Raw genomic sequence first — 26500 nt, 5'->3', positions numbered from 1 at the left:
ATACAGAGTATTTGGATAAGATAAGATAAAAGGTGTTTTCTTTGGCACCCAGAATGCTTGCACAAGCTGATCAAAATGCCTGCCAGTGATCCGACTAATTACCTGATAACAAATTTGCAGAGTAACGGCATTTTTTCTACAAACCCATTCAAAAAAATACATTCTTCAAGAAATACTGAATCTATAGAATGCGGTGCCTGATTGAGATATTTTTTCTGCCTTTTGCTGTACATAACCTCGTGAGTCGGTAATACCGACGGTAAACTAATTTCAGAAGTAGCCTTTTGTAGCAGGGTATCAGCTGCTTGCACGTGACCCGTGTTTGAAAAGATCCTGGTCAGGAGATTGTCAAAGGTCACCGTTCGGTGGACATACATGTGATTCAAGCAAAAAGGGTTGAATGAGGACAAGTTGTGAAGTCTGCGTCTCCTACGTTCAAGGTCATTTCATGTTTGCTATGTGTCGTTTGATTTGTGATTTCTTCAACAGTTGCTATGATAAGGCAGATGTAGAATTTGATGTAGAATGGGTGGAAGAAATCATTCTTTACTTAATCGTAATGTGTTTCTGCAAGCTCTGCTTTGAATGCTTGCTTGTCTGTCGTTTTATTATAACATCTTTTAAGACTAGATTATATATTTGTTTGCCTGGCTTTAGCAAGCTGTGTTGTCCATGCATTTAAAGTTTGCAAACTTGGGGTTGTAGGATATCTGTTGCATGGTGGTACTTCATAAGACTGCTTTTAAAACATCATTGGTGGAGTCTCTTTACGTTTACATCGTCCCTCACTTGACAGAAAGGAAAAACAAGATTTAGAGTGTTTTTGTGTTGTGTTGAAGACTGGTGTATTTCACCAGGAAGACCCACCCCAACTTTCTGGCAGGTTGTTTTGTCTAGTAGTTTAGATCTTGACCTGGTGCAAGTCAAATGGAGACACTGTTCTTGACAGTGTGCATTTGTCTTGAACTTGAATACTCCTTGTACGTTCCTTAGTACTCCCTATGTCCGTATGTATCATGTACCTTCAAGTTGATACAAAAATCGATTTGTTTAGAAAAACAGTTTTCAGTTACCATTTCATTTTTGTACATTTCTATGCAGAATTTCTTGTCTTTCTTTTATCATGGCTATAGTACAAAAGCTGTGATTTGTTGCAGAGTTTGGTTGATTATTACAAAAGGGATTTGGTGTGTGTCTTGAAATTAATTGATGCCAAGTGGCTTGATTCCATAAATTTTACAACAAGACTTGTTGAAAGCCCGCCAAAAGTTAGATCGGGCTTCCTAAATTTGCTGAACAAACAGGACACTTGTTGACGGTTAGATAGGGTTGTTTACAGTGTGTTCAATAATTAATGGAACAGTGCTTCAAAACTCTGACCACCCAGGCTATCTTTACTGTACAATTTCTTTAGCTTCGTCGTGAGAAATTACATCCAACAGAAAAACAGACTGTTAGAATCAGACACACCTGTTGAAATAAGTCAAGTTCAACATCAAGTAGTTTAAACAGTGACTCCTGGGGCCTCGTGAGTTTCACCCTATTTGTAACGGTGCACCAGACAGTTTAGTTGTAATCCCACCCAGGCCCAACAAAACGCCAGCTTGCGGGTCACCGTAATACGATACCACCGTCTGAGGCGTGCTTTCTATGCTCCCGCTCTTGACGTGGCGGCAGCGTAGTTCTTTCCGGCTCCCGACATGTTCCCACGAACGGCGTACAACCCTTGTCCGTACTCCCACACTCCACACAAGCGATGTGAGTGACAGTTCCCAGAGTGGATTCTGTGAAATATTTGTAACTTGTCCGCAGTTGTTTGTGACACCAGGTGGTACAAGATAACTGTCACCTGCCGAGATTGTTTGGTAGTGGGCGGGGAGTCTTTTTCGGAAGGACGTACGAGAGCACGGCCACTTGTATAGCCCGCTTGTTAAGTGGTCTTTCAGTCTATTGTTCGCCGGGACAGTACCTAATTTTACAAGCCAAAGTTTGCCACGTTTTCCCATCAATGGGTGGGCAGCAGTCCGTTACATTAGAGACAGGAGACCTTTTGAAAGGACAGTCAGGATTGGACTGGACAGGACAATAGGGGATGTTGCCTCAGCACCGGTTCTGTGGTAAATGTTCTGCCCAGTGTTTGCCATGCAAATGGGAGGGGCAGGCCGGCACCAAAGCGGGGACGCTACCTTTCATTTGCCGTGAGCCAAAGTTTGTGAAACGGTTGAGTGGCGGAGGGTGGCCGTCGCCCCGGGTTTGACTCCACCGATCCGAGGATTACCGCAATGTTGCAACGTGCTCGCAGTGTTATTACGGACGGTTTGACGGAAACTTGATCGTTTCGTACAACAAGCTGCTATTTTTGTCCACTCTAACGGGGGAGTTGAATGAAGATCTAGATTGCAGCAACAGTCCAAACAGTGTGCGGTAAGATTTAGTATCTAGTTTCACCTGCCCTCCCCACCTGTTAGGGGGACGGGCCCCTACCATCTGTACTTGCTAGTCTCAGCTTTCCTTGTTCCGACTTTAGGATAGGCGTGCCCGAATTCTCGCCGACTCCCCCTAGCTGGGAAACGCCGCTTTCGCTTGATTGACAGTTAATGGGTTTAGGGTATCGGGTGACAGGCAGGTAGAAGTTGTCCCGGGGACAGGTATGCTGCACGGACAGCGTGCGTGTTGTGGAATCTTCAGTCACCTGGAACCCCAGGGTGACAGATAGCGTCCCTAGCGCTATTGTCCCCGCTCCCAGCTACAAGAATGTGTAGCTAAGGACAGGATATAGATGTTTAAGTGAAAGGGTAATTAAGAAGATCTCCCGAAGTAGTCTGAAGAGGATTTGTGGGGGTTAGAGGTTTGTGTTGTCTTGAGATGTTTGTTCGGTGATTACCATGGATGGGTACGGATGTTAGCTTGTTCTGTTTGTGTCATGTGCCTGTGTGCTTTAGTTAAAGGGAGAGAAACTGAACGCAACTTGTTTCAAGCAGTTCAGGTTGTATTCATAAATCATTAAGACAGCTGTCTTGGGAACTGAAAAGGTATTGATGGAAAGTAACAAAATGATAAAGGATTTTGTGAAAACATAAGTTTTGGTTACAATTCTTGTCAAAACACCTGTGGTTTTCTGTTGTTATCTGTTTTGACTGTCACTTGGAGTCAAATATCTTGAAAAAAGTACCAAATTGTTCAAGACACCAAATTGTGTGTACCTACAGTACAATGATTTTCAATTATGCCAAAACAATATAACTACTAGTGTTTGATTACTCTTTCTACCATGATAAGTGTGCTTTTCTAAGAATGATTAACTCTTAGGTGAGAAATTAAGATTTGGGGGTGTTACACTTACAGTACACCCCTGTGTAAAACACTGTTGCCATACAATCTTGTAAACTTGATTCCCATAACAACAGAGTACTTCTGTTACATGGACAAAATTTGTTACACCTGAACACAGCCACTCTACAACAATGGATCGTGTGTTCCAAAACAGAGGATTTCTTGTGCGGTTGTAAGTCTTTAAATCAACTTCAAGGCTTAAGTCTTGAAATCAACTTCAAGGCTTACTTCAGGCTTGTGTTAACGACCGACTCTAATGCTATTTTACATGGATAACTCATTCGGATAAGTTAAGTGAGTCTATCACATTATACGGGTGATTAAGATGTTCGCTCTTGTTTCTTCAGGTCCTCCAGTACAAGAAGAAGGTTGGTGAGCTCGAGACGTCCATCAACGAGCGGGACAAGGAGAGCGAGGCTGCCAAGCTCGACGTAAGTCTTGCAAGAGGCGATGTAAGTATGCTCAGGGTTTTTCCCAGCCAATGGGAGCACTGTCCTCAGCCTCTCTTGTAATTGATTGACAGCCAGCATCAGCAGAGAAAGTGATGATTTAATCAGGAGAAGCTGGGCTTCTTTCTTTTTGGAAAGTTAAGAAAAGTTTGACAGAAAGGAAAAACAAAATTGAGAGTATTTTTGTGTAGTGTTGAAGACTGGTAGAAGACAACAAAATTAATCATTATTGATTTATTGATAAAAGCATTGTCAAACTTGAAGACTTAGTAGAATGCTTAAGACAAAGCGTAATGCTTTTTCGTTAGATTTATCGATTGTTACAGTTGAATTTACCACTAGCGGCCATATTTGACGAGATAATGAATACATTATGATCATTAGCTTCTCTAAAACTTAAATATCACAACTTTCTCTGCTTTGCTGCTGTCAAAGTGTATGAACTACAAAGGGTGGCATTTGACAATGCTTCTGGCAAGTTTGAGGCACACATCAATCAATGAAAGCAATAAAATCCTCACCTGTAAGAAAGCAGAGTGGTGATTGGCTGCTGCTTTTGTATTGTAGCAAGTAAGCTGCACATCTGTCCAATAGTGCCTCTGGTTTTAATGGTGGTTTGGGCACAACTGCTGCTTTTGTTCTTCACTCTCTTTTGAAAATTGAAGCATTTTCATTTTAAGAGCTTTTCATTGCTGCTTTTAGATGTCATATTGAAATATTTTGTCAAAATCTTCCTCAAAAGGTTCAAGTATTTTATTTTATGAAATATTCTGATTGGATTACCTTTTATGTCAGTAATGAATTGACCATATTTCAAATCAAGTTTGAAACAAAGTGCCCCACTACCAGATTTTTAGAAAAACCCTGGGTTCGACTTACTAGATTTTTAACTATCAAAAATCTACTAATTCATAACCAAGACTTGTTCTCAATTTTTCTGATTTTTATTTTCACTAACTTTTAATTCAGATCTTTATGAACTCATTTTTTTACCCTAATATCTGCCTTTTTTTCTAATAAGAAGAATTTCGTCTTGCAGTGAGAATATTCTCTATTTCAGAATGCTTTGTGTGTTTTCTGTTTGCTTTGAATTCTCTGGCTTTGCTCATACTCACTGCTTTACATTTGACTCTTTCTTCTGATACCGCATCGTTGATTCTAGTTCATGATGAAGGTATCTAAGGTAAGTACATTTAGGTGTAGTACATGTGTTGTCGTTGTTTTTGTTGTTGCCATCTTTCAAAGAAAGTACAGAAATCAGCGATCTTATCCAACATGTGGTAAAGAAAACGAAGTACAATATGCGGGATGTAAAGCTGACTTATTAATATGTTAATATGTTGAGCAAATTTTAGATAAAAATGTTCGAACCATGAAAGAAGGGCAAAATATTAGGCAAATACCATATTACAAACTAAATTTGTATAACCCTTCCCAAATATACATTAATTTTGTACAAACATTAACGTTGGATCCACTGTGATATTCATATTGACTGAAACAGTGATTTGCGTCAGTCTACAATCCAAAAACAAGCCAGGTGAAACAAATATTGGGACCCTCTCAAGCAAGTTCACAGCCACTGACTGCAAAAAGTTTGGTTCTAAACTTAGCTCGCTAGTAGGCAAACGTAATGTCAATACAGTGTTTTGTTGTAGATGTCGAAAATGTCAGCTAGAGTTCAGTGACTTAAAGGTATGAAAGGTGAACATCATTAAAAAAAAGTGAATTTGTATTATGTTGACCCAACGAAACAGTGAATCAATTTTGTGTGTTGACCCAAAGTTTATGCATAATCATTTGTATTGATTGTAGAATGTTTTGGTTCCCCGGAACTAAGTCAGACATTTGTAAAGACAGCAATTTCTCAGTGTAAAGGCAAATTTAAGATGCCATGTACACACTTTTAAACTGGAGAAATATTTGTTCCTTCCATATATTGCTCGGCAATTGTCCAGCTGACAGAAATGTCAGAAACGTCTGGCATCCGCCGACAGGAAGTTTAACACGTTACCTAGTGTATGTGCCAAAAAGCCAGAAATGTCCACTTTAAGATTTTCTCCTTCCAGTTACTAATGGAAGAACAAACTTCTTGTGCAATTAGCTTGAAAGTTCATCTTTGGTAGAAATCATTCTAAAGCAAATCTGAGCTGTAATTTCTAACAAAAGAATCGCCCCAAAATTTTCAACTGTCCAACACCAGTCTTTGTGATTGAATGAGCAATTCACAGTAGTTATTTGCAAAAAATATCTAGTACATTCCCTTTTCACAAAGGTGACAGTAAAATAGGAAATAACCCTAAAATTGAGTACATCTTATTAGATATTCAAGCATGACAACCAGCTGAAATACAGATGATATTTACCCAAACTTTAGCCATTTGTATGCCCCTGAAAAATACAGTGATCAAAGTAAGGACTTGTATGATACCTTATTTGGGCACATACATGCACGTGAAAAAAACCCTAAGTGCAAGGTTCAAGTTTTGGAACAGTCTACAGTGTTATTTTCCATCATGTAGATATCATAAAGCTGTATAAATCAATCAGCTCTGAAAGTTAAGATAAGGTTGGCTGCCAAATTGAGTATTTGTTGAAGACTTTGGAAGGTTTGATTTACCTTGTTGTAATAATGTATGACCTTGAATTGAAGTAGACTAAGTATTATTAATCCTACCTTTTATCTTGATCCAGACCTGTAAATTGTTCGCCTGATTTAGATATTGTAATTTTGTCAACTATTGTCAAGGAATGCTTCACGTAAACCGGTCATATTGTACAGCTCTGTTACGACAAACATTTGCTTGAAAACCTTGCCCAAAAATTGGCCTACTAATCGATATACATTGCTATTTTGTTTGCCAAATTCTATTGACTCTGCGCGATTGTAACATTCAACTACGAGTCCATATTCTTGATATATTAACTGAACCGAAGCAAATTACTGCCTCTCTAGCCATCGGCGCTAACGACATATTGACACATCTGTTGACGATACGTCAAGGCTGTGTGCAGGAGTACAACTGATTGCTCTTTAAACATTTCAAAATCTAACGGACAAAGTTTAGGCTGAGTTTTAACCATGTAGCAGCGGCCACCATGAGTTGCCGTGTGAGATTATGTTCACACTTCTGATGTTTCTTTCACAAGCTCTACCTCAACCAAAGGTTAAGTTTCCGTTATTTTGCGTGTTTAACTTTTAGCAAGTGCCCTGTGGCATTGAATTTGCATACCGTAAGAGTAGTTAAAGGGTCAATAAGTGGTCTGATTGTATGTTTTCAATTTTTTTGAGAACACAAGTCGGGATATTTTATTTATGATAAGATTGAAGCAGTATTGAAAGCTGCTATGTCTGTGGCAGTTAGTTGACGTACATGTATAGTATACTGTAAATGCAGAAATGTTTGCGGTGGTTTTATGTTCGCAGTTTTTGCGGGGACCTTTCAGTGCGAACTTAAAACCACAGTGAACATTTTTGGCCACCTACGGCTAGCGCTACTATTCTTTCAAACACGAACTTCAAACCACCGCGAACACTCCATTTTCTCCCTACCGCGATATAAAAACCACCCGAACTTAAATGAATTTACAGTATTTGATATGAGCTTATTCAAGAAGACGGTTTCAATTGCTATATAACTGAGTACAAGACTTGTATTCATCTATTTTGGTAAAATAACGTTGTCCTTAAATTGGCCATGTTGTCGTATTGAGGATAAATAATGCACACTCGTAGGAATGTGTGCATTAGTATAATGAGCACTCTACCAGATGCCATATTTTTCAAGTTATTCCAATTTTGAATAAAGGACATTGATCCAAGGAATTAATTGGGCGGGCCCGACGTACCTGACATATTTTGTCAGTGTAAATTTTTAAAGAGGAAACGAGAAGACTGGATAATGTTTCCTCATTATAGTAGAGAGAGTGGTTATAACACTTGAACAGACACTCAAAATTCCATTTGGCTATTTCTTGTTAGACGACATGGATGTTATTCCAGACACTGACACAGTTGATATCGTCTCATCTTTAGAGAAGTGACAGTAGGAAAAATAACCATAATCAAGCTTTGGCTCGTAAAAGCTGATTTTGAAAACAAATTGTGAAAAAGTTGTATTGCGTGATGGTTTCGCTTGAGCCTTCTTTTGTGTTATATTCAGAAACTACGAAAACAGTTTTATTTTCATTTTGCCAAGATCGTAACCTGAAGATTCGTGTTTCAGTTGGAGTCGACCCGTGACAACTTGTCTCGTTCCCTCGAGTCGTCGGAGGCACGTCTGCGTGCGAGCGAGGAGGAACACAGCATGGATCTGGAGAACGCCCTGATCAAGCTGGAGGAGGAGCAGCAGAGGTTTGTTTGTTTGTTTGACAATGTCTGTTTCATTCATCCATCCTTTTTAACCTTTAGCACACTGAAGTACCCGTTTGGCACCCCATTTTCTATTGGTCACAGATTTAGGCAGCCGGGAGAAGGTTAAGAAAACTGAGACTTGCTAAGTGTCTACAGTACACTGTTGTATTACTAAAAGGAAATCTTACAGCTGAACAGTTTGCTTTCTGTACCATCATAATGAAATTGCTCTTCAAAAGGCAATTTCTTCTTTATTGCAAATTTCAGTTCAAAGAGTGGCATAAATGTCTTTGACAGTGCTTTGGAGTGAATGAAAAATATTTGCTCTTTTTGCTGCATAACAAGACCCCCATCCACAAGTTTATTTCTATATACATGCACTTAGTGAGCAATAGCCACTGAACTAAAGATTTCACAGACTAAGTCAATGACCAAGATGTGCTATAACACTGATATAGTACACCAAATCAATTGTCTATCAATTGCTAACAGCTGTCAAAGTTTTAGAGTTCTTGCTATTTAATTACATTAGTGTGCAGACAGATAAGCAAAATGGACGGTTTCCTCACATGTTGTTATTTGATTGACAGGAGTGCTAGCCTGGCCCATGTGAACGCCATGTTGCGTGAACAGCTGGACCAGGCCACGCAGGCCAACCAGCAGCTGACCGCCGACATCCAGCGCCTGACCCAGGACTGGACCCGCGCCCGCGAGGACCTGGAGAACAAGGAGGCTGAATGGAGGGAGGAGGAAGCCGTGAGTACCGCGATATTGCGTGCCAAACTTGTATTTGGTCGTTGTTGATGATGCGCACTACCAAAAAATCTTTTCTTGCTTTTCTATTTTTTCTCGTCTTTCTTAAGTCGTGGACAAATTTTCTTATAATAGAATTTCAAGAATGCATAAGAAAGAAAATTGAAGAATTCTTTCCACGAAAATTCTCGGAACAAAGAACACTTTCCTAATTTTCTAATAAGTTAAGAAACTCGTTCCCAAAAAGATTTTCAACCTCAAGAAGTTCTTGAAATTCAAGTCCAAATTAATTTCTTGTTTTTGTTGACTTCAATCATTACTTTTCTTGTTATTAAGACAATTTTAGAACTTTTCTCTCCCCTTTCTTGAAAGATCTTACTTTAAGAAAAATTTTGTAAGAAAAAATTACTTAAGAAAAAAATTCATTAAAAGAAATAAATGTTTTTCTTATCAATATATATATCTATTAAGAAGAAACAAGAAAAATATGAAAATTCACTTTTGGTAGTGCGGTTGGATAACAAGGACAAAAACCACTGCCTAAGTGTAATGACATCATAAACTATAACTGTAAATGTAAGTCATGTCCAAGCCCTTGACTGGTCTTTTTGCTTTTTTGCTTCCTCAGTCCTTCAACAGCTACTTCAGCCAGGAGCACAGTCGTCTGCTGGGTCTGTGGCGTACCGTCATGTCGCTGCGCCGCCAGTTCGCTGAGGTCAAGTCTGCAACCGAGAGGTGAGGATCGTTTTGGTCTAGTTGGGACAAAAAATATATGATGTTATGTTATGATGTTATCAAGTCGTTCATTTTACAAAGTTAAACAATTGGTGAACACAATGAATTCTAAAAATAAAAGTCAACTGTATATTCCTGACTTTCAATCACTGTAAAAGCACTAGCATTTTTGAAAAAAAAAAATTAATGTATGTACTATGTAGGGTGGAAATATGCTGTAAAGATAGAATAAGTCCAACATGATCAATTTGGCAATTAAGATTTATCAATCATTGGACTTTGATATACAGTAGGGATGTATATCTATGAACAGTTGTATACACTTTGCATGATTTGTAAATCCTGTTTTCTGTTTCTTACAGGGACATGTCTGGTATCCGTGCCGACATGACTCGCTCCTCTCGGTCTCTGCACTCCGCCTGCCTCAACCTCCAGGCCAACACCCGCATGGCGGACTCCACCACCTCCGTTCAGCTCGACAAGGAGCGCGCCGACCGGTCCGAGATGGAGAACCAGCTGCGCGACAAGGTCAAGGAGGTCATCGCCCTTCAGAGCAGGCTGGACAACGAGCGCTCCGACCTCGGCGGCAGGATCAACGAGCTGTCCGTGCAGAACGAACGCCTCAAGCTGCAGGTTAAGGATCTCAGCAAGACCATCGAGAACCTGGTAACCAACCTGTCCACTGTCCTGACATTTTTGATTAAAGAACAAATGAATGAAAGACATTTATTGTACACATATGCCCACTGGGTTCAGTACAGGTCACAACAGAAATCGTCACAGGCTCGAATAAAGTTCTAAACGGGAACTATACGCGGCTACAGCCTCTTTTCTGAAGATGTGGCGTGAGTGTGTACGGTTGGTTTGAGGTTGCCCACTACTACTGCCAACAGAAATCGTCACAATTTACAAATACATGATATACAATGACAATTACTGAACACATCTCAATCAACATGATGCAACTCGTATCAGAGATTAACTTGAAAAATTACCTTTCAGTGATTCAGATGTTTGTAAGTGACTTGACAATAATCATATCCTTTAACATTAAAGCAAATCATTCTCAAATCTTGAATATCCGTTCATTATTAGTTGTCATGTGAAAAATTGACTTGAAAAATTACCTTTCACTGAGTCAGATGTTTGTACATGTAAGTGACTTGACAATAATCATATCCTTTAACAAACTGAAACTGCATGTGGCATTTAAGTTTTAACTAAAAAGTGAAAATCTTGAAAAAAATAATATGACTGGTATGATTTTTACTCTTTCAAGTTTGGGAACGGGTTGCCTTTGGGTGATGTTACAAGTGGTGTTTTACTTCTGTGAAAGATATGAAGGATTCTTCACTTATGAGTTTAACAGATAGGCCCACTCTGTCCAAGCTTAAGTTTGGGCCCTCTGAATACTGTTAGTAACTGAAATGTGTTCCTCCAGGAAACCAGCCGCACTGAGGCCACCCAGGAGCTGGAGCGTTCCCAGGCCGAGGCTCTGCGTGACGAGACCGAGGCTCTGCACCAGGCTCTGCGCGACATCGCCAACGTTGTCATCACCGACGCTGACGGCACCGGTGAGAGGGACGACGACACCATGGCCGATGCTGACATGAGCCTGAGGTACGCAGTCTGTCTCAGTTGTTGTTTTTCTTCTTTCACAATCTGGAATGCAAACTGGAATAGACCAGAAAAGTCATCGTCATGTCCTGTCGAACCCTTCTCAGTTTCCTTGCATGATGATTTTCTGGACTGTTTCTATCTATGAATCAGCCATATTTGCCATTCTGGTCATGTTATTCCCTTCGTTTTTGCATATTTCTCTCACTCGCTTCTCTTCTTTATTGTTGAAAAATATCTTGAATGTACATGTAAACAGCAAGGGTTATTTTGCACATCTGAATGTATTTGTACACAAGATTAAAGACACCCCAGAAAAAGCACATTTGGTGATCCTTATCATTTTTCTTGATTGCTTTCTTTGATTCTTACATTTCGATTTCATTTCTTTGTATTTCCTATTCCTTTTGGAATTGAGAATATGCCTTCTTGAGTTATTTTCTTGGCTCTGTTGTTTTTGGCTATCTTCTCTTCCCTTATTGCTGGGGTGTGTGTAGGGCTGTAGCCTTGGAATCGTGGCGATTCTTCAACAGGCTCACCATACAGTAAGTCCCTCTCTCTCCCACACCTCTCTGTTGGGTCTTCTTTCCTTCTTTCTCTCAGTTTCAGCGGCACAAGGTGGTCGGCTGCATGGCAAAACAACTTTTCGTATTTCTGCTTTTTTCTGTCATTGTATGTCATGCATGTGTGAGAATGCTACAAAAAGTTGGATTTTCAAATTAAGAGAGAAATGTTTCTGAACTAAAAATAACATCCTTTTTTCACACCTTTTTTCATTTTTTCACAATATATTACACAATTGAAACATTCACCATATATAACCATACGGTTAACATACTTGTACTTGATAAAAGACAAGCAACATCCTTTCCAATAGCACAGCATTTTTAAAAGTAGACCTTTTTAAACTTTTTTTTTATTGATTTTCATATAACAAACAAAAAACAACTGAAAAACAAAAAGTAGACTTTACAGAGGCTGCATTTTGCAAATAACTGTAGAAAGATTTTGCTTGTCTCAAAAAATGTTTTGTCGTTTTTACAGACTGAGATAATTCCACATTGGTAGGAATATAAGACTCTATGTTTGTTTATTTGTTTACCTTATTCCCATAGGTCGACCTCTCCCAGCCGCCTGCGTAGCCCGTCTCCGTCTCGCCGCTCGCCCAGCCGCGGACGTTCCCCGGCTCGTACCTTCTCTCCCGCGTTCGCTGAGTCAACACTGGGCGCCGTGCAGGCCGCACTGCAGAAACGTCAACTCCAAGTGCAGGTACGGAAAACACTATCATGTAGACATCACATGTCAAACACACTAGACAAGAAATTATTATCATTTCTATGTAAATGTTGCCATATATATATTTATCCATTTTAAAATGACAGCCTTTTAGTCTTTTTTCAATGGCTATTCAACTCCTCATGCTTATATTCTTTAAGCAAATTCTTAATGTTGACATCACATGTCAAACATACTAGACATGAAATTGATGTTGCCGTATTTATCCATTCTAAAATGACAGCTTTTCATCTTTTTTCCATGGCTATTCAACTTCTCATGCTTATATCCTTTAAGCAAATTCTTAATGTTGACATCACATGTCAAACATACTAGACATGAAATTACTATTATTTCTAATATATAGTATGTAGATGATTCCATATTTATCCATTCTAAAATGACAGTCTTTCATCTTTTTTTCTATGGCTATCCAATTTCTTATGCTAACATTTTTGGAGCAAATTTTACTTTTCTATGGAATAAAAAGCTGCCAAAGCAGTACTTTTTGCAATTTGGCAGTGTGATATCAGGAAAAAAGTAAAGTGTGAAGTTTGTATGCTTTAAGTTTGAAGTAATTGCTGAGAAAAAAAACTACTCGACATATTGTAATTTCTTCTGTCAAGGTCACCAGTATTGAGGACAGGTCCCAGGGGATGTTATTACATGTGTACATTGGCGTAAAGCCATGCATACAATATGTATGGTTAATAATAGCCTGACGCACAAACATGCCTTTTGGGACAGTGACTTTCTGTTGTAATTGCCCTGTACTACATTGTGTTTTGGGCTATCAAGTGCCTTTGAGTCACACATTTCATTTCTGGAATAAGTCTCTCGTAAAATTCATGGTAAAGAGTGGCGTGTTTTCGACATTGTTTGCAAGAAGACATAAATACCACAAAAATGACCAATTTTATATGATTGATCACCACAAACCAGTATTCCTTTGGGACCTGCGTCAGGTATATAAGATGGTATCTCGCTGTCCTTGCTTTGCTGTTTGGCGCTAGCTAACGCTTTGCGGTACCCCTACAATGTGTACGCAAACAGTATAAGATATACTATGATACGCGCAACATCGTCAACCCTTTGTGGTACATCTATGATAATGTGCTGGTGAACAGTGTAAGATATACTATGATTCGTGCGACGTCGTTGACACACTGTCACCTGGTCATACAGGAGCTCAGGGCCAAGCTGAACGCCACGCGCGACCAGGGCGGCTCGCTCAAGAAACAGCTGGACGATGCAGACAACGAGAGGCGTCGTCTTGAGAACGAAGTCCTGTCTTACAAGGAGAGGCTGGATGCTGCGTAAGTACATGTAGTAGTCAAATTTGCATAATCCTTGTCTTTCATTGGATGTCATCAGTGAAGACCTCCACCATTTCTAGGTTGTTTCTAACGTAACGTGACCAATTATCGTGCACTACCAGTTATCGTCCAGTTTGGGTCATGAAAAAACTTAGTAACAGACCATGCAATTTTCAGTTTAGAAGAGCTGATATTTCTTCCCATGGGTTAAACATTTGGCTCTGTCCGCACAGTTTTAAGATAGATACGTTTTGAATAAATTGGACGATAATTGGTCACGTTACGTTACAAGTTGTACGTTCGTCTGTACTTTTGTCATTCAGCCTTTACCAACGAGAGCTGCCTTGGCTGACCCAGTGTAATGCATTGTTTCATTCTCAATAGATACAAATAAATACAACTGCTACTCAAACCATTGTGGTTCCCCGAAACACATATCCAGTATAGTCTCTCCATGCAATCAATTTGTAGACCGCTATCCCCTCTTAGAACCTCTAAGTAGGTGATGGACAGTCTTCCAACCTTCGTTTTGCTCTGTGTTGAGCACTAGAAGGATTTTTGTGGTTCTATCTGTATGGTGTAATAAAGTGTCAACAAATGTTATTGTGTGCTGGAATGTGCAACAGATGAAATATTCAATGATGCGTGTAAGGTCATCGTTTGCACTGTGGCCTTGACTTTTACGGCGATGGTCAAAAGATGAAATATTCAATGCTTTCGTGTCAGGTTATTAATCAAGATAATATCTCAAAGAAGAGAAGAAAGTCATGGTCAAGATTTGCTCATAATTCCTTATACATAAAATATGTGGTTTTGGAATGAGACATTTCAAACTTAATTGTATTGTTCCCTAAATTGATCTTTCATTTACTAATTCAGGATTATGGTTATTTTGAACAAGAAAGGGAAAAACAATTTTTTACATGGATATGGTTGTAAATGTAATGTTCTATCTCAGGAAATTTGGCAAAGAAATTCGCAACAATTCGTCAAGAAAGTACTGTAAATGCAGAAATGTTCGCGGTGGTTTTATGTTCCCGGTTTTCGCGGCGACCGTTTCACCGCAAAGTTAAAACCACATTTTTTGTCCGATACTGTAGCAGTATGTGACTATAGCACTGCCGCGAAGACCACCGCAAACACTCCATTTTCCCCTTAGCGCGAAGTAAACATGCAAACTTAAATGCATTTAGATTTAGTTGCTCTCTTATTCTATAATAATAACATATTATGATTTTTTATTGCAGGTCTCGTGCCAAGGACGATGCAGTCCGTGATTCCAACAGGTTCAAGAACGCTCTGGACCTGACGGGAAGCGAGAAGTCTGCGCTGGAGTCCATCCGTTCGTCCCTGAACGACGAAATCGAGGCCTTGAACGCCGAGAACCAGAAGCTCCAGGCCGCCAACGCCGATCTTCAACACCAGCGCGACAGTCTCGAAGACGAGAAGGACGACATCATCAAGGATAAGGAGCGTGGGAAGAAGGAGATCGAACGATGGTAAGAAATTGAATTCAGATAGAACATCTTAGAAAGTATGATTCATAAAACTGATCAAAAGAACATGACATCCAATAAAAATGATATTTTCAGTAACTCAGTAATTTTTACAATTAAGCATGAAAAGAGAAAAAAACATAGATAATCGGTACGTCGATGAAGGTTAGACATCCAGGTACTAAGAAGATACTCCAAAAGCAGTTACTCAAGCAACTGGATACGATTTTGGAAACGGTCAGACGTTTCAAGTAGCATCCACTACTTTTTGTCAGTGACTCTGAGCAAGATAAAATTTTTGCTTGCAAAAGCTGTGAAGATGTTTACAATTGCCTGAAGTCATTCAGGATTAAAGCCATATTTTGTCCCAGAAAATTACAAACTTTAAAATAATTTTTTTGTTCCTTATACATGTACCTCAGTTGTCTTCTGTCAGCAACTCTCTAGGTGATTGTACAGTATCATGATTATGTTGTTCCAGAAAGTTACAAAGAAAGAAAATTTTTCTCGTTTTTCCTCAGCAACCGAGTGCAGGAGCAGATGGAGATGAAGAACTCGGCGCTCCGCGAGGAGACGGTGACTCTGAAGGAGGCTCTGAACCGGGCTATCCTAGAGAAGGAGGTTCTGGACCAGGAGAAGGCAGAGATTGCCGAATCTCTCTCCAAGGTACAGTCCCTTCCAAATTTTTGTAGTTTTTGATGATTCTAAAATGCACGTTCTATGTAGTTCAACCATAACACTTTAAGAAAAATTTTTCCTTTTTTACAGTTCCAATCAGTATCAATTGTCATGATAAATTTGTAGACTATTTCACAATTTAAAAGAGTCTCCTTTCGTCAAAGAAGTGTTCAACAAGTTGTTGCACAGATAAGGGTCCTTGTTTTGTTCAAGAAGTTTGATGCAGTTTGCGTTCAAATCACTAGGTGGAGCTGCAGCGCGCAGAGCTTGAGCTGGAGATCAGCAAACTGAAGACCGAGGAGGCCGGTCTCAGGGACTCACTGCTTAAGATGCAGGCTCTTAACGAGGGCCTAGGACAGGTAAGAAGATGACGTCTCCTCATGAGTTTCATAATCTTAAAACTCTTCAATTCAATCTCCGCAAACTTAAGTATAACAGGGCTTTTGAAAGGACTTTCCCACATACTTTGATGATCTTTGATCCGATGGCATGCGTTCAAAAAGAAAAGGATAAACTAATAAAGGCTATGATGATAAGATTAAGGATGTATCACTGAGAATGGTTGAAGCCACAAAATTAAGTTTGGTAACTCTGCGCCTGCACTGAACAATTTTGAGGTCCTAAGAACAAGATAATGTTTTTTTTCTGTAGGAGCTAAAAAGAAAGACAACAATTCGATGGATCTTGGTGGATGTTGATTTGCAGATGTTGGCACATCAAATACTTATCAATTAGTGTGTTTTTGGCACACTTTTTGACAGAAGTGGCTCAGTGGGTGTTACTCCACAGTCAGGGAAGGTCCCAAGGGCTCAACGTCGAGGCATGGTGAACGTCGAACCCGGGACCTATTGGCTCTGACTCCAACGCTCTAACCGTTGCATCACACCGACGCCACTAGAGGAGCTAAACTTCAAATTGATCATTCATTTTGTCGGAGCTGCACCGTCTTTCGGAAGAGACGAAAAATGGGGGTCCCGTGTTCGAGGAAGTGCCTCGAGTGCGTTACAACAGCCTCATTACGCATATGGGTACCTACTGGCTGTAATAATACAACCTGGTGAATTATTATTATTTTCTGTCTTGTAGGACAAGATAGAGCTGAACAAGATGATCATGCAGCTGGAAGCCGAGAAGGCTTCCCTGATGGGAGAGAAGGGAGAGCTGGAGCAGGAGAAGTCCAGTCTCAAGGATGAACTGGTCAAGACAGAGCAGGAGAAGATGGAGGTCGAGAACATGAAGAGCGGTGAGTAACAAAAAAACAAACAAACAAATAAACAAACAAACAGCTACTTGATTTTATCAAGTCCAGAACTAGCTGTTTAGTTGTCTAAGAACAATTTGTTGCATTTGGTAAAGTTCTGTTGAGTTAGATTATAAGTTTGGGTTTTATTTGTAGAAAGACTTAAGTTTATACTGAGGACACAAGTCTACAAGGCCAGTATAGGGAGTCGTTCTACCTGGTACATAGATAAGGCTAGAGATACAGACAATAAGTCCAGATTAGACAAGAGTTTTTAAATTAAGGTTTATCTACAGATCTGAAGTTTTTCCATGATGCTTTTTGATAATGCTCATAAAACTTTGAATTCGTTCTCAATTGTGTTCTTTTGTTGAGAAACTTCCCCGTTGTTTCTGTAGATTTGGATTCTGGCTTGACTTGAGAGCCATGGAACAAGATGTTTGTGGAAAATTGTTATATCTGACTGTAAGGTCATACATGTAAGCTGTAGACCCTTTTGTGAAGAAGACTTTCGTGCTGTTTCCTCAGGCCTGGACCAGTCGCTGGTGCTGACAGAACAGACTAGGGAGAATCTGGAGCAGGATCTCATGACTGTACAACGGGAGAAGGCTGAGACCTCCGAGCAACTGTCTCAGGTAAGAACCGAAAAAAACGTTTCTAATTTTCTAAGATAAACTACAATTGCACATACAGGCACATTCAAGCCTAGACCAAAGAGAAAGCCACACACAAGGCGAAACTAGTGTATAAAGTCTTGAATAAAGTTCTAAACGGGAACTATGTGGCTATAGCGTCTTTTTTGAAGATACGGCGTGAGTGTGTACAGTTGGCTTGAGGTTGCCAACTACTTTGCCAATTGCACATGCTATGGTCAGATTTCATAGTGAACGGAATAGTCTTTTAAAGTCTACATAAAACTAAACAAATTCTGTATTGTCAGGATTTATATCTGACAATCAGATTATGTTGTCCATTCATATTCAAAAAGTTAGAGTCACTTTGACTTTCTTTAAAGCTATACACCTCCAAAATGACCTTCTTGACTGACACAGAAATCAAGTCTGACTCAACCCTATTGCAAAATTTCTAACTCAGGAGGTTTACTATGAGTATGGTTCAAAATAAGAAGTCACTAAATGTTGTGAATATTGCATCTCCAGACGACGCGCCAGAAGAACGCGCTGGCGGAGGAGCTCCTGCAGTCGCGGCGTGAGGTGGAGCGACAGAGCGACACCGTGGTCCGCGTCGCCAAGGAGAAGGAGGAACTGACCAAGGAGAAGGCCAACCTTGTGGTGCAGCTGACCGCTGCCGAGAGGGAGAACAGGGCTCAGGTCAGTTTTCTTGTTTGGTAGTAATAGTAGTAGTTACTGTAGTAGTAGCAGTAGTACATGTAGCTTTCTTCTTTGATAGTAGTAGTAGTAGTGATAGTAGTAGTACATGTAGTTGTAGTCAGCTTTCTTTTTTGATAGTAATAGAAGTAGTACCCATGTAGTAGTAGAAGGAGGAGAACAGGGCTCAGGTCAGCTTTCTTCTTTGACAGTAATAGTAGTAGTAGTAGTAGTAGCAGTAACTGTAGTACATATAGATTTCTTCTTTGACAGTTGACTGTAGTAGTAGTAGTAGAAGGAGGAGAACAGAGCTCAGGTCAGATTTCTTTGGTAGTATAGTAGCAGTAATAGTAGCAGTAGATGTAGCTTTCTTCTTTGATAGTAGTAGTAGTAGTAGTAGTAGTAGTAGAAGGAGGAGAACAGGGCTCAGGTCAGCTTTCGTCTTTGACAGTAATAGTAGAAGTAATAAATAGTTACTAAGTAGCAATTGTATCCAGTATATGTATGAATATAAACAAGTAGGGATGCAAATATTCAGCTTCTTTCCTTAGACTGCAAAATTATAGAACCCTTGGTCTGTTTTTATGTTGATAAATGTCAAATCTGAGGAAAAATGGCACAGATTATAGATTTCTTATGTAGGAAGGAAAAGTTGTCCTAGCAAGAGTTTCTAAGCTAGTCCAGGAGTAGAAAAAAGAATCACCTGACAATAAAGAGACAACTATTCCTGTTAATTCTAACAATGAGCCTCTACAGTTGTCAATGGCCTTCTGTGTCCCTTCACAAGTACAGAAATCACTAACTCCGCTAAGGCGTTAATGAGAAAGAAGAATTTATAGGCTGACAAAAGTATAATTTATCCTATTTGCTGAGTTATTGTTGTGGTCAGGTACAATATATCACAGTTAACTACCACAGTACATGTTCTGTAGTTTATTCTAGTGACTTTGTGACTACATTATGTTAAGCCATCCCCCGTTTCCTAGCTACAACACTTGAAACTACACCTGTTGTTTGAACAAGGTGGCCGTAAATATCAAACCTTGACTTCAACATTCAGTTAAGCTACTTTACACTGTCAAGGTAGCTGTTACCGAACTGTTTTGTAAATTCCTCCAAATCTGGCCATTGTATACCAGCTGTGTATAGCCCTAACCACTACACAACTGCATACTGGAGGCCACCATTGAAAACATCCATTATGAATGAGAACATTTTGAGATAAGCATAATCCTGTTGTGAAAATGTGAAAAGTATACACAAGCAGAGAGTGCTGTTTACATATCACTTGGGAGAGAAGCGGTCATACGGGCCACCCCTTTTTCCGTGTTTATATTTTGTTTGAGGCTACTGTAGCGGAACCAGAACCATTAGTCAGGGAGCCATTTACCCCTTAGGGCTTCAGAATAGCCCAGAACGCAACATGTATCTTTCAGTGTCTGTGTTGTAGCAGGGGAATACTGCAGTATGTAAACTGTATCTAGAATCTGTGAGGTAATGTACAGATTGTACTAGCATCACTGTCTATAGTACAACTGTTTTGTTGAGTCCAAGCAAGTAGTTTCAGGTTCGTAGACGTCTGCATTTTTATGGCTCCTAATGCCCCTCCCAAGTGAACGTCAATTACTAGCTAGTTTAATCATACTGTCTTAGACTCAACCTGGTCAAATTCTATATGAGAGTCTTAGAAGCCTCAAGAAAAGTCTTTGGCTTTTTTACTTTAAGATTTACTATAATTACGTAATGTCTTTTGACAGTCTCAAATAGTTGTCTACAAAGCTTAAAGTTTAAGCAACAATCAGTGTATCAGTTTGTGAATGATAGATGACGACCACTTTTCAATTAGCAGCATTCCATGGAGGTATTTTTCACTCCCTTAGAAATTGTCTTCAGTTTGTCTCAACATACTTGTCTTTAGTTCGTCTCTGTTACCAGAAAGTTTGTGTTCTCGAGTTCTAAACGCGTTTTGTTGTTTTGTATCTTTTAGTCTGAAGAGATTGCCACCTTGCGTGCAGACAAGGAGAGTTTGGAGAATCAGCTGTATGACTCCCAGACGCTGGCCTCCGAGCTGCAGACCCGCAAGGAACAGCTAGAGGGCGAGAACCAGACTATCCTGCTCAACAAGGAGGCACTACAGGGTCAGTACTCTGTGTTTTTTATAAGTTTTTTTTTAAAACAAATTTTATTCAGATAAACAAAAGATACAAAACAGAAACATGAAACAAGAAAATACAGTGTACATACACTGACAAATGAATAACTTGTGGCAACAATCAATTGAGCTTACAAAACAAGGTATACTCTGTGTTTTCTTATTTCTCATCATTGTTAAAACTCAACATATTCTTTGAATGCAAATGTATCAATTTCCATTCTATAGATGTATAATTATAGTTTTTTTATAAAGTCTGTGATACAAACTCATTTATTGCAAATATCTCTGTTCAAAATCATATCAATATGACGTTTCTCTGTAGTTACTTTCTTGATATATGGTATCTTTGTATCTATATGTACGTGTGTCTTAAGATCAAAGTAGAGACTTAAAGAAGATTCATGTTAGGTAAGCTGTTATAAAATAGTCGTGTCCGCGTGGTTTAGAGGTCTGTGCACACTGCCTCTCACCACATCTGGTTCAAATTCCGTGGAGCCAGCGGCCTGAGTTCGCACCCTTGCCTGGACACGACTGGAAAAGATGCGCATCGTCCTATCAGATGGGGACGTAAAGCCGGCGGTCCCGTGTATGAGGGAGCTTTAGGGCGTCAAACCTCTGTACGTAAAAGAACCTGAGTACGGGTTACCCAGTGTGCTTGGTCAAAAAACATGCGCGCCGTAGCAAAGCCGCATTGCACTATTAGCTAATGAAAAAGCGTAATGCTTCGTCCTCAGTCTGAGGTTCGACCGCTTTTTAAAAATTGTTTTATAACTCATTTGATAGTTTTTCTCTGATATTTTACTTTCAACTTATTCCAGTTGAGATTGGGCGCGTGCGTAAGGAGATGGAGATCGAGATCACCAAGCTGGACCGCGACAAGGAGGCGCTGAACCAGAAGCTGGCTCAGCTGGAGCGTGACAGCTCACTGGCACTGAAGAACGCTCAGCAGTCGCACGAGGAAGACGTGGACCGGCTGCTGCGCGAGAAGGAGACCCAGCGACTGGACCTGGAGTCTGAGCGCGAGGAGATCATCCATAAGAACACTCAGGAGAAGGTGGGGGCGTCTTTTATTTCCTATAATGCGCTATGTAGAGCAGTAGCCACCAATTCATTTACACGTACTAAAATAGACAAAAGAGGTCCATAAAGATCAGGCTTAAGCCAGATCAGTGGCTTGTTCATTGCTGCTGATCTTAGACTTCTTGCAACTTGATTTGTGTTATGAAGAAAGCATTGATGGACTAGTGTCTTGAAGGTTTACACTTATCACTAACATATAGGAAACTTAAGTTTTGTTCCAATATATATAGAAGAGTATACTACATTTTAGACTTACACTCCAGGCTTCATCATAAAGACTTTAATCTTGAAAATTACGAGATATGTTTTCTTCCTATAAAAAAATATTGTAACGCTTTCACCGGGCACTTAAGTGTTACTAGTAAAAACTGTTTGAAAAATGATATGAAATATCTACAGAATCACTTAGGAGTTGCTTGAAACAGCATTTTGCATGATCAAAACATTATTCTATACATTATTTCTACTGTTAGTCATAGATTAGACTAGTTCTTTGTATTTGTTAACAGTTGTTAGCAATAGTACAACTCTCATGTGTGTAAGTTGCCATACATTGTACCAGTTACAATTGTCGCGCAATAAAATTCTTCTTCTGTCTGGTATCAAAGCTCAGATTACAAGAACGTTTCATACATTTGCAGGACGAGATGCTGGCCAGGTTTGACAAGGAGAAGGAAGAACTCCAAGAGGAGCTGGAAGCTCTGGCACAGGACAAGGACGAAAGTCTGTTGCTCGCAGAGAACGACAAACAACAGGTTTGTTTACTTGTTTACTCTTTCATGAAGTTCAAAACCTCAACGGACGTCTTTTTTGGTACTTTCTGCGCATATGATGTGAAGATTTGGATCTAGAAATACAGTGAACGCAGAGAACACAAAAAAAACTTTCTGCATACTTTCTATGCAAATGATCTGAAGATTTAGATCTGAAAATACAGTATTCACAACAAATGAGATCTTTACTTGTTATCAAAGTTAAAAAAGTCTAATATAAGTTTGTATTAGAGCAATGTTTTTAACTGTGAGCTTCTCTTTCTTTTTGCTAAGCTCTCTCCCTGAAAAAAACAGGAGATTGAAGATATATTTCCTTGCCATCAAACTCAAAGTCTTTGTACTAAGAGCGATTTATTTACCGTAAGTTTCTCTTTTTTCTGCCAGTCCCTTTCCCTGAAAGAACAGGAGAAGCAGACTGTTGTAGAGAAGCTCGGGGCCGCCCAGCGCGACATCGCCAACGCCAGCATGGAGATGGAACGCATGAAGAGGGACGCATACAGCAAGCAGGAGCAGGACAAGACCACCATCAACTCCCTCAACCAGGAACTCAAGAACTTCAGGGCTCAGTTTGAGGAGGCTACGTGAGTACATTGTACTTTTCTAGAAGAGACGATAGGAGTTGAAGTCTTTAAGCTGGCATCATACTGTATACAACCCTAAATAACCCTTTGTAATAGCCTTCGTCTAGTTGGGTAGCCCTGGCTGTACTTTTTTACAATCAAATAGATAAATCAAATCGAATGAACCTTCAGCCAATGTTATGGATTGCCAGACAGTCACCAAATTTCAAAATTGCTAGAAAATCGAGCATATTTTTCGCCTGGAAAGCTACGGTACATTTGACGGGGCTTGGTGACCTGTGAACATTGGCCAGTCCCTAAAAATTATATACAATGATCAAAAGAATACCAGGTATATTACGGCCAAAAATGTCCCTTTGATTTCACAGACTCATTGGACAAGCTATTTTCCTGGTGTGTGACACTGACAAATCCTTTAGCACACTGAAGTAGCCGTTTGGCACCCCATTCTATTGGTTACAGAGTTGGGCAGCAGGGAGAAGGTTAACAGTGATTAAAGAGATTTTAGGAATTAAAGAAATTAGAAGTTCTTTAATTTGCTATTTCAAGAAACATTCTTCGAAAAATTGTGATAAAATATTGAGTGAGTTGTTTCTGTTTTTCAGCAATGCCCATGAGCGCGAGATCAAGGACCTGAACGGGCAAATTGCCGAGGTCAGGAAGCAGCGGGAAGCCGCTCTCAAGGAGGTGGCAGAACTCAAGACACAGCTCAAGATGGTGGAGGAGACACGAGACGGCGTTCGCCGTGACCTGATCGAGGCTCACCGCAGGATACGTGAAGGTAAGACTACCTTCTTTTTTGCTGCAACCTACTTATGAAGCAGATGTTGTTTTGAATGCTTTTCAAGAGCTTTTGTCCAGTTTCTAAAAAGTAATGCAGAAAACAAATATACCTCAACAGTAAAGGAGGTCTATGCGTTAAACTTTCAGGCACTTGGGATAACGCGCTAACCACAAACAACATTAGCTTGTAAAGTAACAGGAGCTAATTGAGTCATTAGCATAGAACCCTGTTTTGACTTACTATTTTATTGAACCATATGAAATATGTCTTCACTTCATTAACACATCTATTCAGAGTTTTGGTTCTGCCAGATCTTTCCTTAGTCACTGACGAAAGATAGCGGATGCTGTCTGAAACGTCTGACTGTTTCAAAATTTTATCCAGTTGCTTGAGTAACTATTTTTTACGTATCTTATTACCTGGATGTCTAACCTTCATCAGCATACCTTGATTATATCTGCAAATAAATCTAGATTCTGGATATGTGAAATGTTGACATATTTCTAGTAAATGTATAAAACAGTTTTATATTTCTATCTAAACCACATGGAAGTTGAGGCTCAGAATCATGCACACTTAGTTGATCTATACTATTTCAACAATGTTAGCCTTAGTTAAAGACACAGGAAATGTATACCTTGCATCATTTCCTAATTCAAAATATAACACCCAATCAGGTGATGAGGACCGCGAACTGAAGCGCAAAGACATCATCGACCTGAAGCGCATGAACAATGACGAGATTCGCGAGAAGGAGGCCATCAACAAGACCAACGAGGAGCTGCGCCAGAAGGTGAAGAAGACCGAGGGAGAGAAGAGCAACCTGGGCAGGGAGCTGGGGGATGCCAGGCAGAGAATCAACGGTAAGGATGGAGGGAAGGAATGAAGGACTGGGAGAAGGAAAGAAGGAATAAAAGATGTGTTAAGGAAGGAGGGAATAAAAGGATAGATGGATGGAGAGAAGGATGGCCAGGTGTATGGACAGATAGACAGGTAGATAGATGGAAGGAAGGATGACAGGGACTGTCAGGGACACATACAGATTCCGAAGGTTTATTATAATTGTAGATTATGATGTGATACTGTAATTCTTGTTTCTTTCACTGTAACTTTATATTCACTGTTTTCCCAGTCACCTCTGTACCGTGAACTTATCATCACAGCAAAAAAACCTGTTGTTATTATCTATGATTCCTTCACTTGCCGCCACCGTGAAGTTAAAGTTCAGTGAAAATGTCAATTTTCCTTACACCGTGAAATTTTGCTGCCGTGAAGATAAAGGGAATTACAGTAGCCCTTTGTAATAGCTATTACTTAGTTGGGCAGATCTAGTATGTCTCTCACAGCCAAACTGTTAAGTGAATGAAAATAGATCATCATATCTTGGATCCATTGACAGGCTATCAATGAAACTAGATATCACGAGAAGTTATTGATAATGATTTTCAAGTACTAGATTAGAAAAGATTTGTTGACAACGTTGCCATTGTTTCATCATGTAGTCCTGACTGAGAAGTTGGATGCTGGTGGCAAGGAGAACTCAGACCTGCGCAACAGCCTGCGCGAGGTGGAGAAGAGCCGCCTGGAGGCCCGCCGTGAACTGCAGGAGCTCCGCAGACAGGTCAAGATGCTGGACAGCGAGAGCAAGAAGAAGAGCAAGGAGGTCGAGGAGCTTCAGAACCGCGTCTCTCGTGATGAAGAGAAGGAGGAGGAGGCTCGCCGAGAGTCGTACGGCCTGAAGCAGAAGGTCATGGAGACCGAGGCCAGCCGCGAAGCCGCGCAGAAGGAGATCGCTTACCTCCGCAGGAAACTCGCCGAGCTGGATGACGACAGCAAACTCAAGGAGAGGGACTATCTGGTATTTGTTTTTATTTTTTTTCTTCCATGTTCTTTTTATTCAATTTTCATACAAAAAAAATACAGACACGTATGGCACAGGCACAGTAATCAAAATAGATATATAACACAAAATAAACACATTTCCAAAACTACAAAATCACAGAAATATGCACGGAACCCCTTCATTGATGATAATTGATAACAATTAGAACTGTTACATAATTTTTTTTGTCCATGTCTGAGAAATAAAATTATAGATTAATTTTTGGTATAAGTGATTCTATAAGCTGTTTTCTGTATTTTAGCGTCCATTATCCTGTGACGCTAACGTATAGTTGTCAATATTGTCAGTACTGTTTTTTTACTGATTTGTGTCCACAACTTAATCCTTTACATCCTCACAATGAGAAATCGCCATGGGAAATTTGAAACAAATGGATGGAAAAAAGAAACTAAATCAAGAAACATTGATGCAGAACTACTTCATTCATCCATTCATTCATTCACTCATTCCTTCCTTTGCTTCCTTTCCTTCTAGGCAACCATCGAGGAGGGCCGCGCTAACGAGAGGAAGATGAACGACCAGCTGCGTAACTTGGAGATCGCTCTGGAGAACACCAAGGCTGACGCAGCCGACCTCAGCCTCAAACTGAGCGCTGCCGACGGCAGGGTCAACGGCCTCGAGGCCGAACTGTCCCGTCTGGAGGGTAGGGA

At 40.0% G+C, this 26500-nt stretch overlaps 1 protein-coding gene across 1 annotated transcript in view; it reads left to right on the top strand.

Annotated features, from left to right (window-relative positions):
* LOC136443379 (rootletin-like) overlaps window positions 1–26500 on the top strand; it is a 75275-nt gene that overhangs the window by 37521 nt on the left and 11254 nt on the right. The window contains exons 5-26 of the mRNA XM_066440600.1: window positions 3681–3764; window positions 8009–8136; window positions 8727–8892; window positions 9518–9624; window positions 9987–10290; window positions 11066–11244; window positions 12357–12510; window positions 13702–13832; window positions 15080–15331; window positions 15850–15994; window positions 16252–16365; window positions 17093–17249; window positions 17775–17881; window positions 18407–18577; window positions 20562–20712; window positions 21548–21783; window positions 22451–22564; window positions 22967–23163; window positions 23769–23944; window positions 24625–24810; window positions 25450–25805; window positions 26325–26493. Of these exons, the coding sequence (XP_066296697.1) occupies window positions 3681–3764; window positions 8009–8136; window positions 8727–8892; window positions 9518–9624; window positions 9987–10290; window positions 11066–11244; window positions 12357–12510; window positions 13702–13832; window positions 15080–15331; window positions 15850–15994; window positions 16252–16365; window positions 17093–17249; window positions 17775–17881; window positions 18407–18577; window positions 20562–20712; window positions 21548–21783; window positions 22451–22564; window positions 22967–23163; window positions 23769–23944; window positions 24625–24810; window positions 25450–25805; window positions 26325–26493 (3784 nt within the window). The remainder of the gene's footprint in view (window positions 1–3680; window positions 3765–8008; window positions 8137–8726; window positions 8893–9517; window positions 9625–9986; window positions 10291–11065; window positions 11245–12356; window positions 12511–13701; window positions 13833–15079; window positions 15332–15849; window positions 15995–16251; window positions 16366–17092; window positions 17250–17774; window positions 17882–18406; window positions 18578–20561; window positions 20713–21547; window positions 21784–22450; window positions 22565–22966; window positions 23164–23768; window positions 23945–24624; window positions 24811–25449; window positions 25806–26324; window positions 26494–26500) is intronic.

This window comes from Branchiostoma lanceolatum, chromosome 10, assembly GCF_035083965.1.
Source record: "Branchiostoma lanceolatum isolate klBraLanc5 chromosome 10, klBraLanc5.hap2, whole genome shotgun sequence".
Taxonomy (NCBI): domain Eukaryota; kingdom Metazoa; phylum Chordata; class Leptocardii; order Amphioxiformes; family Branchiostomatidae; genus Branchiostoma; species Branchiostoma lanceolatum.
This window is presented reverse-complemented; position numbering and strand designations above follow the sequence as displayed.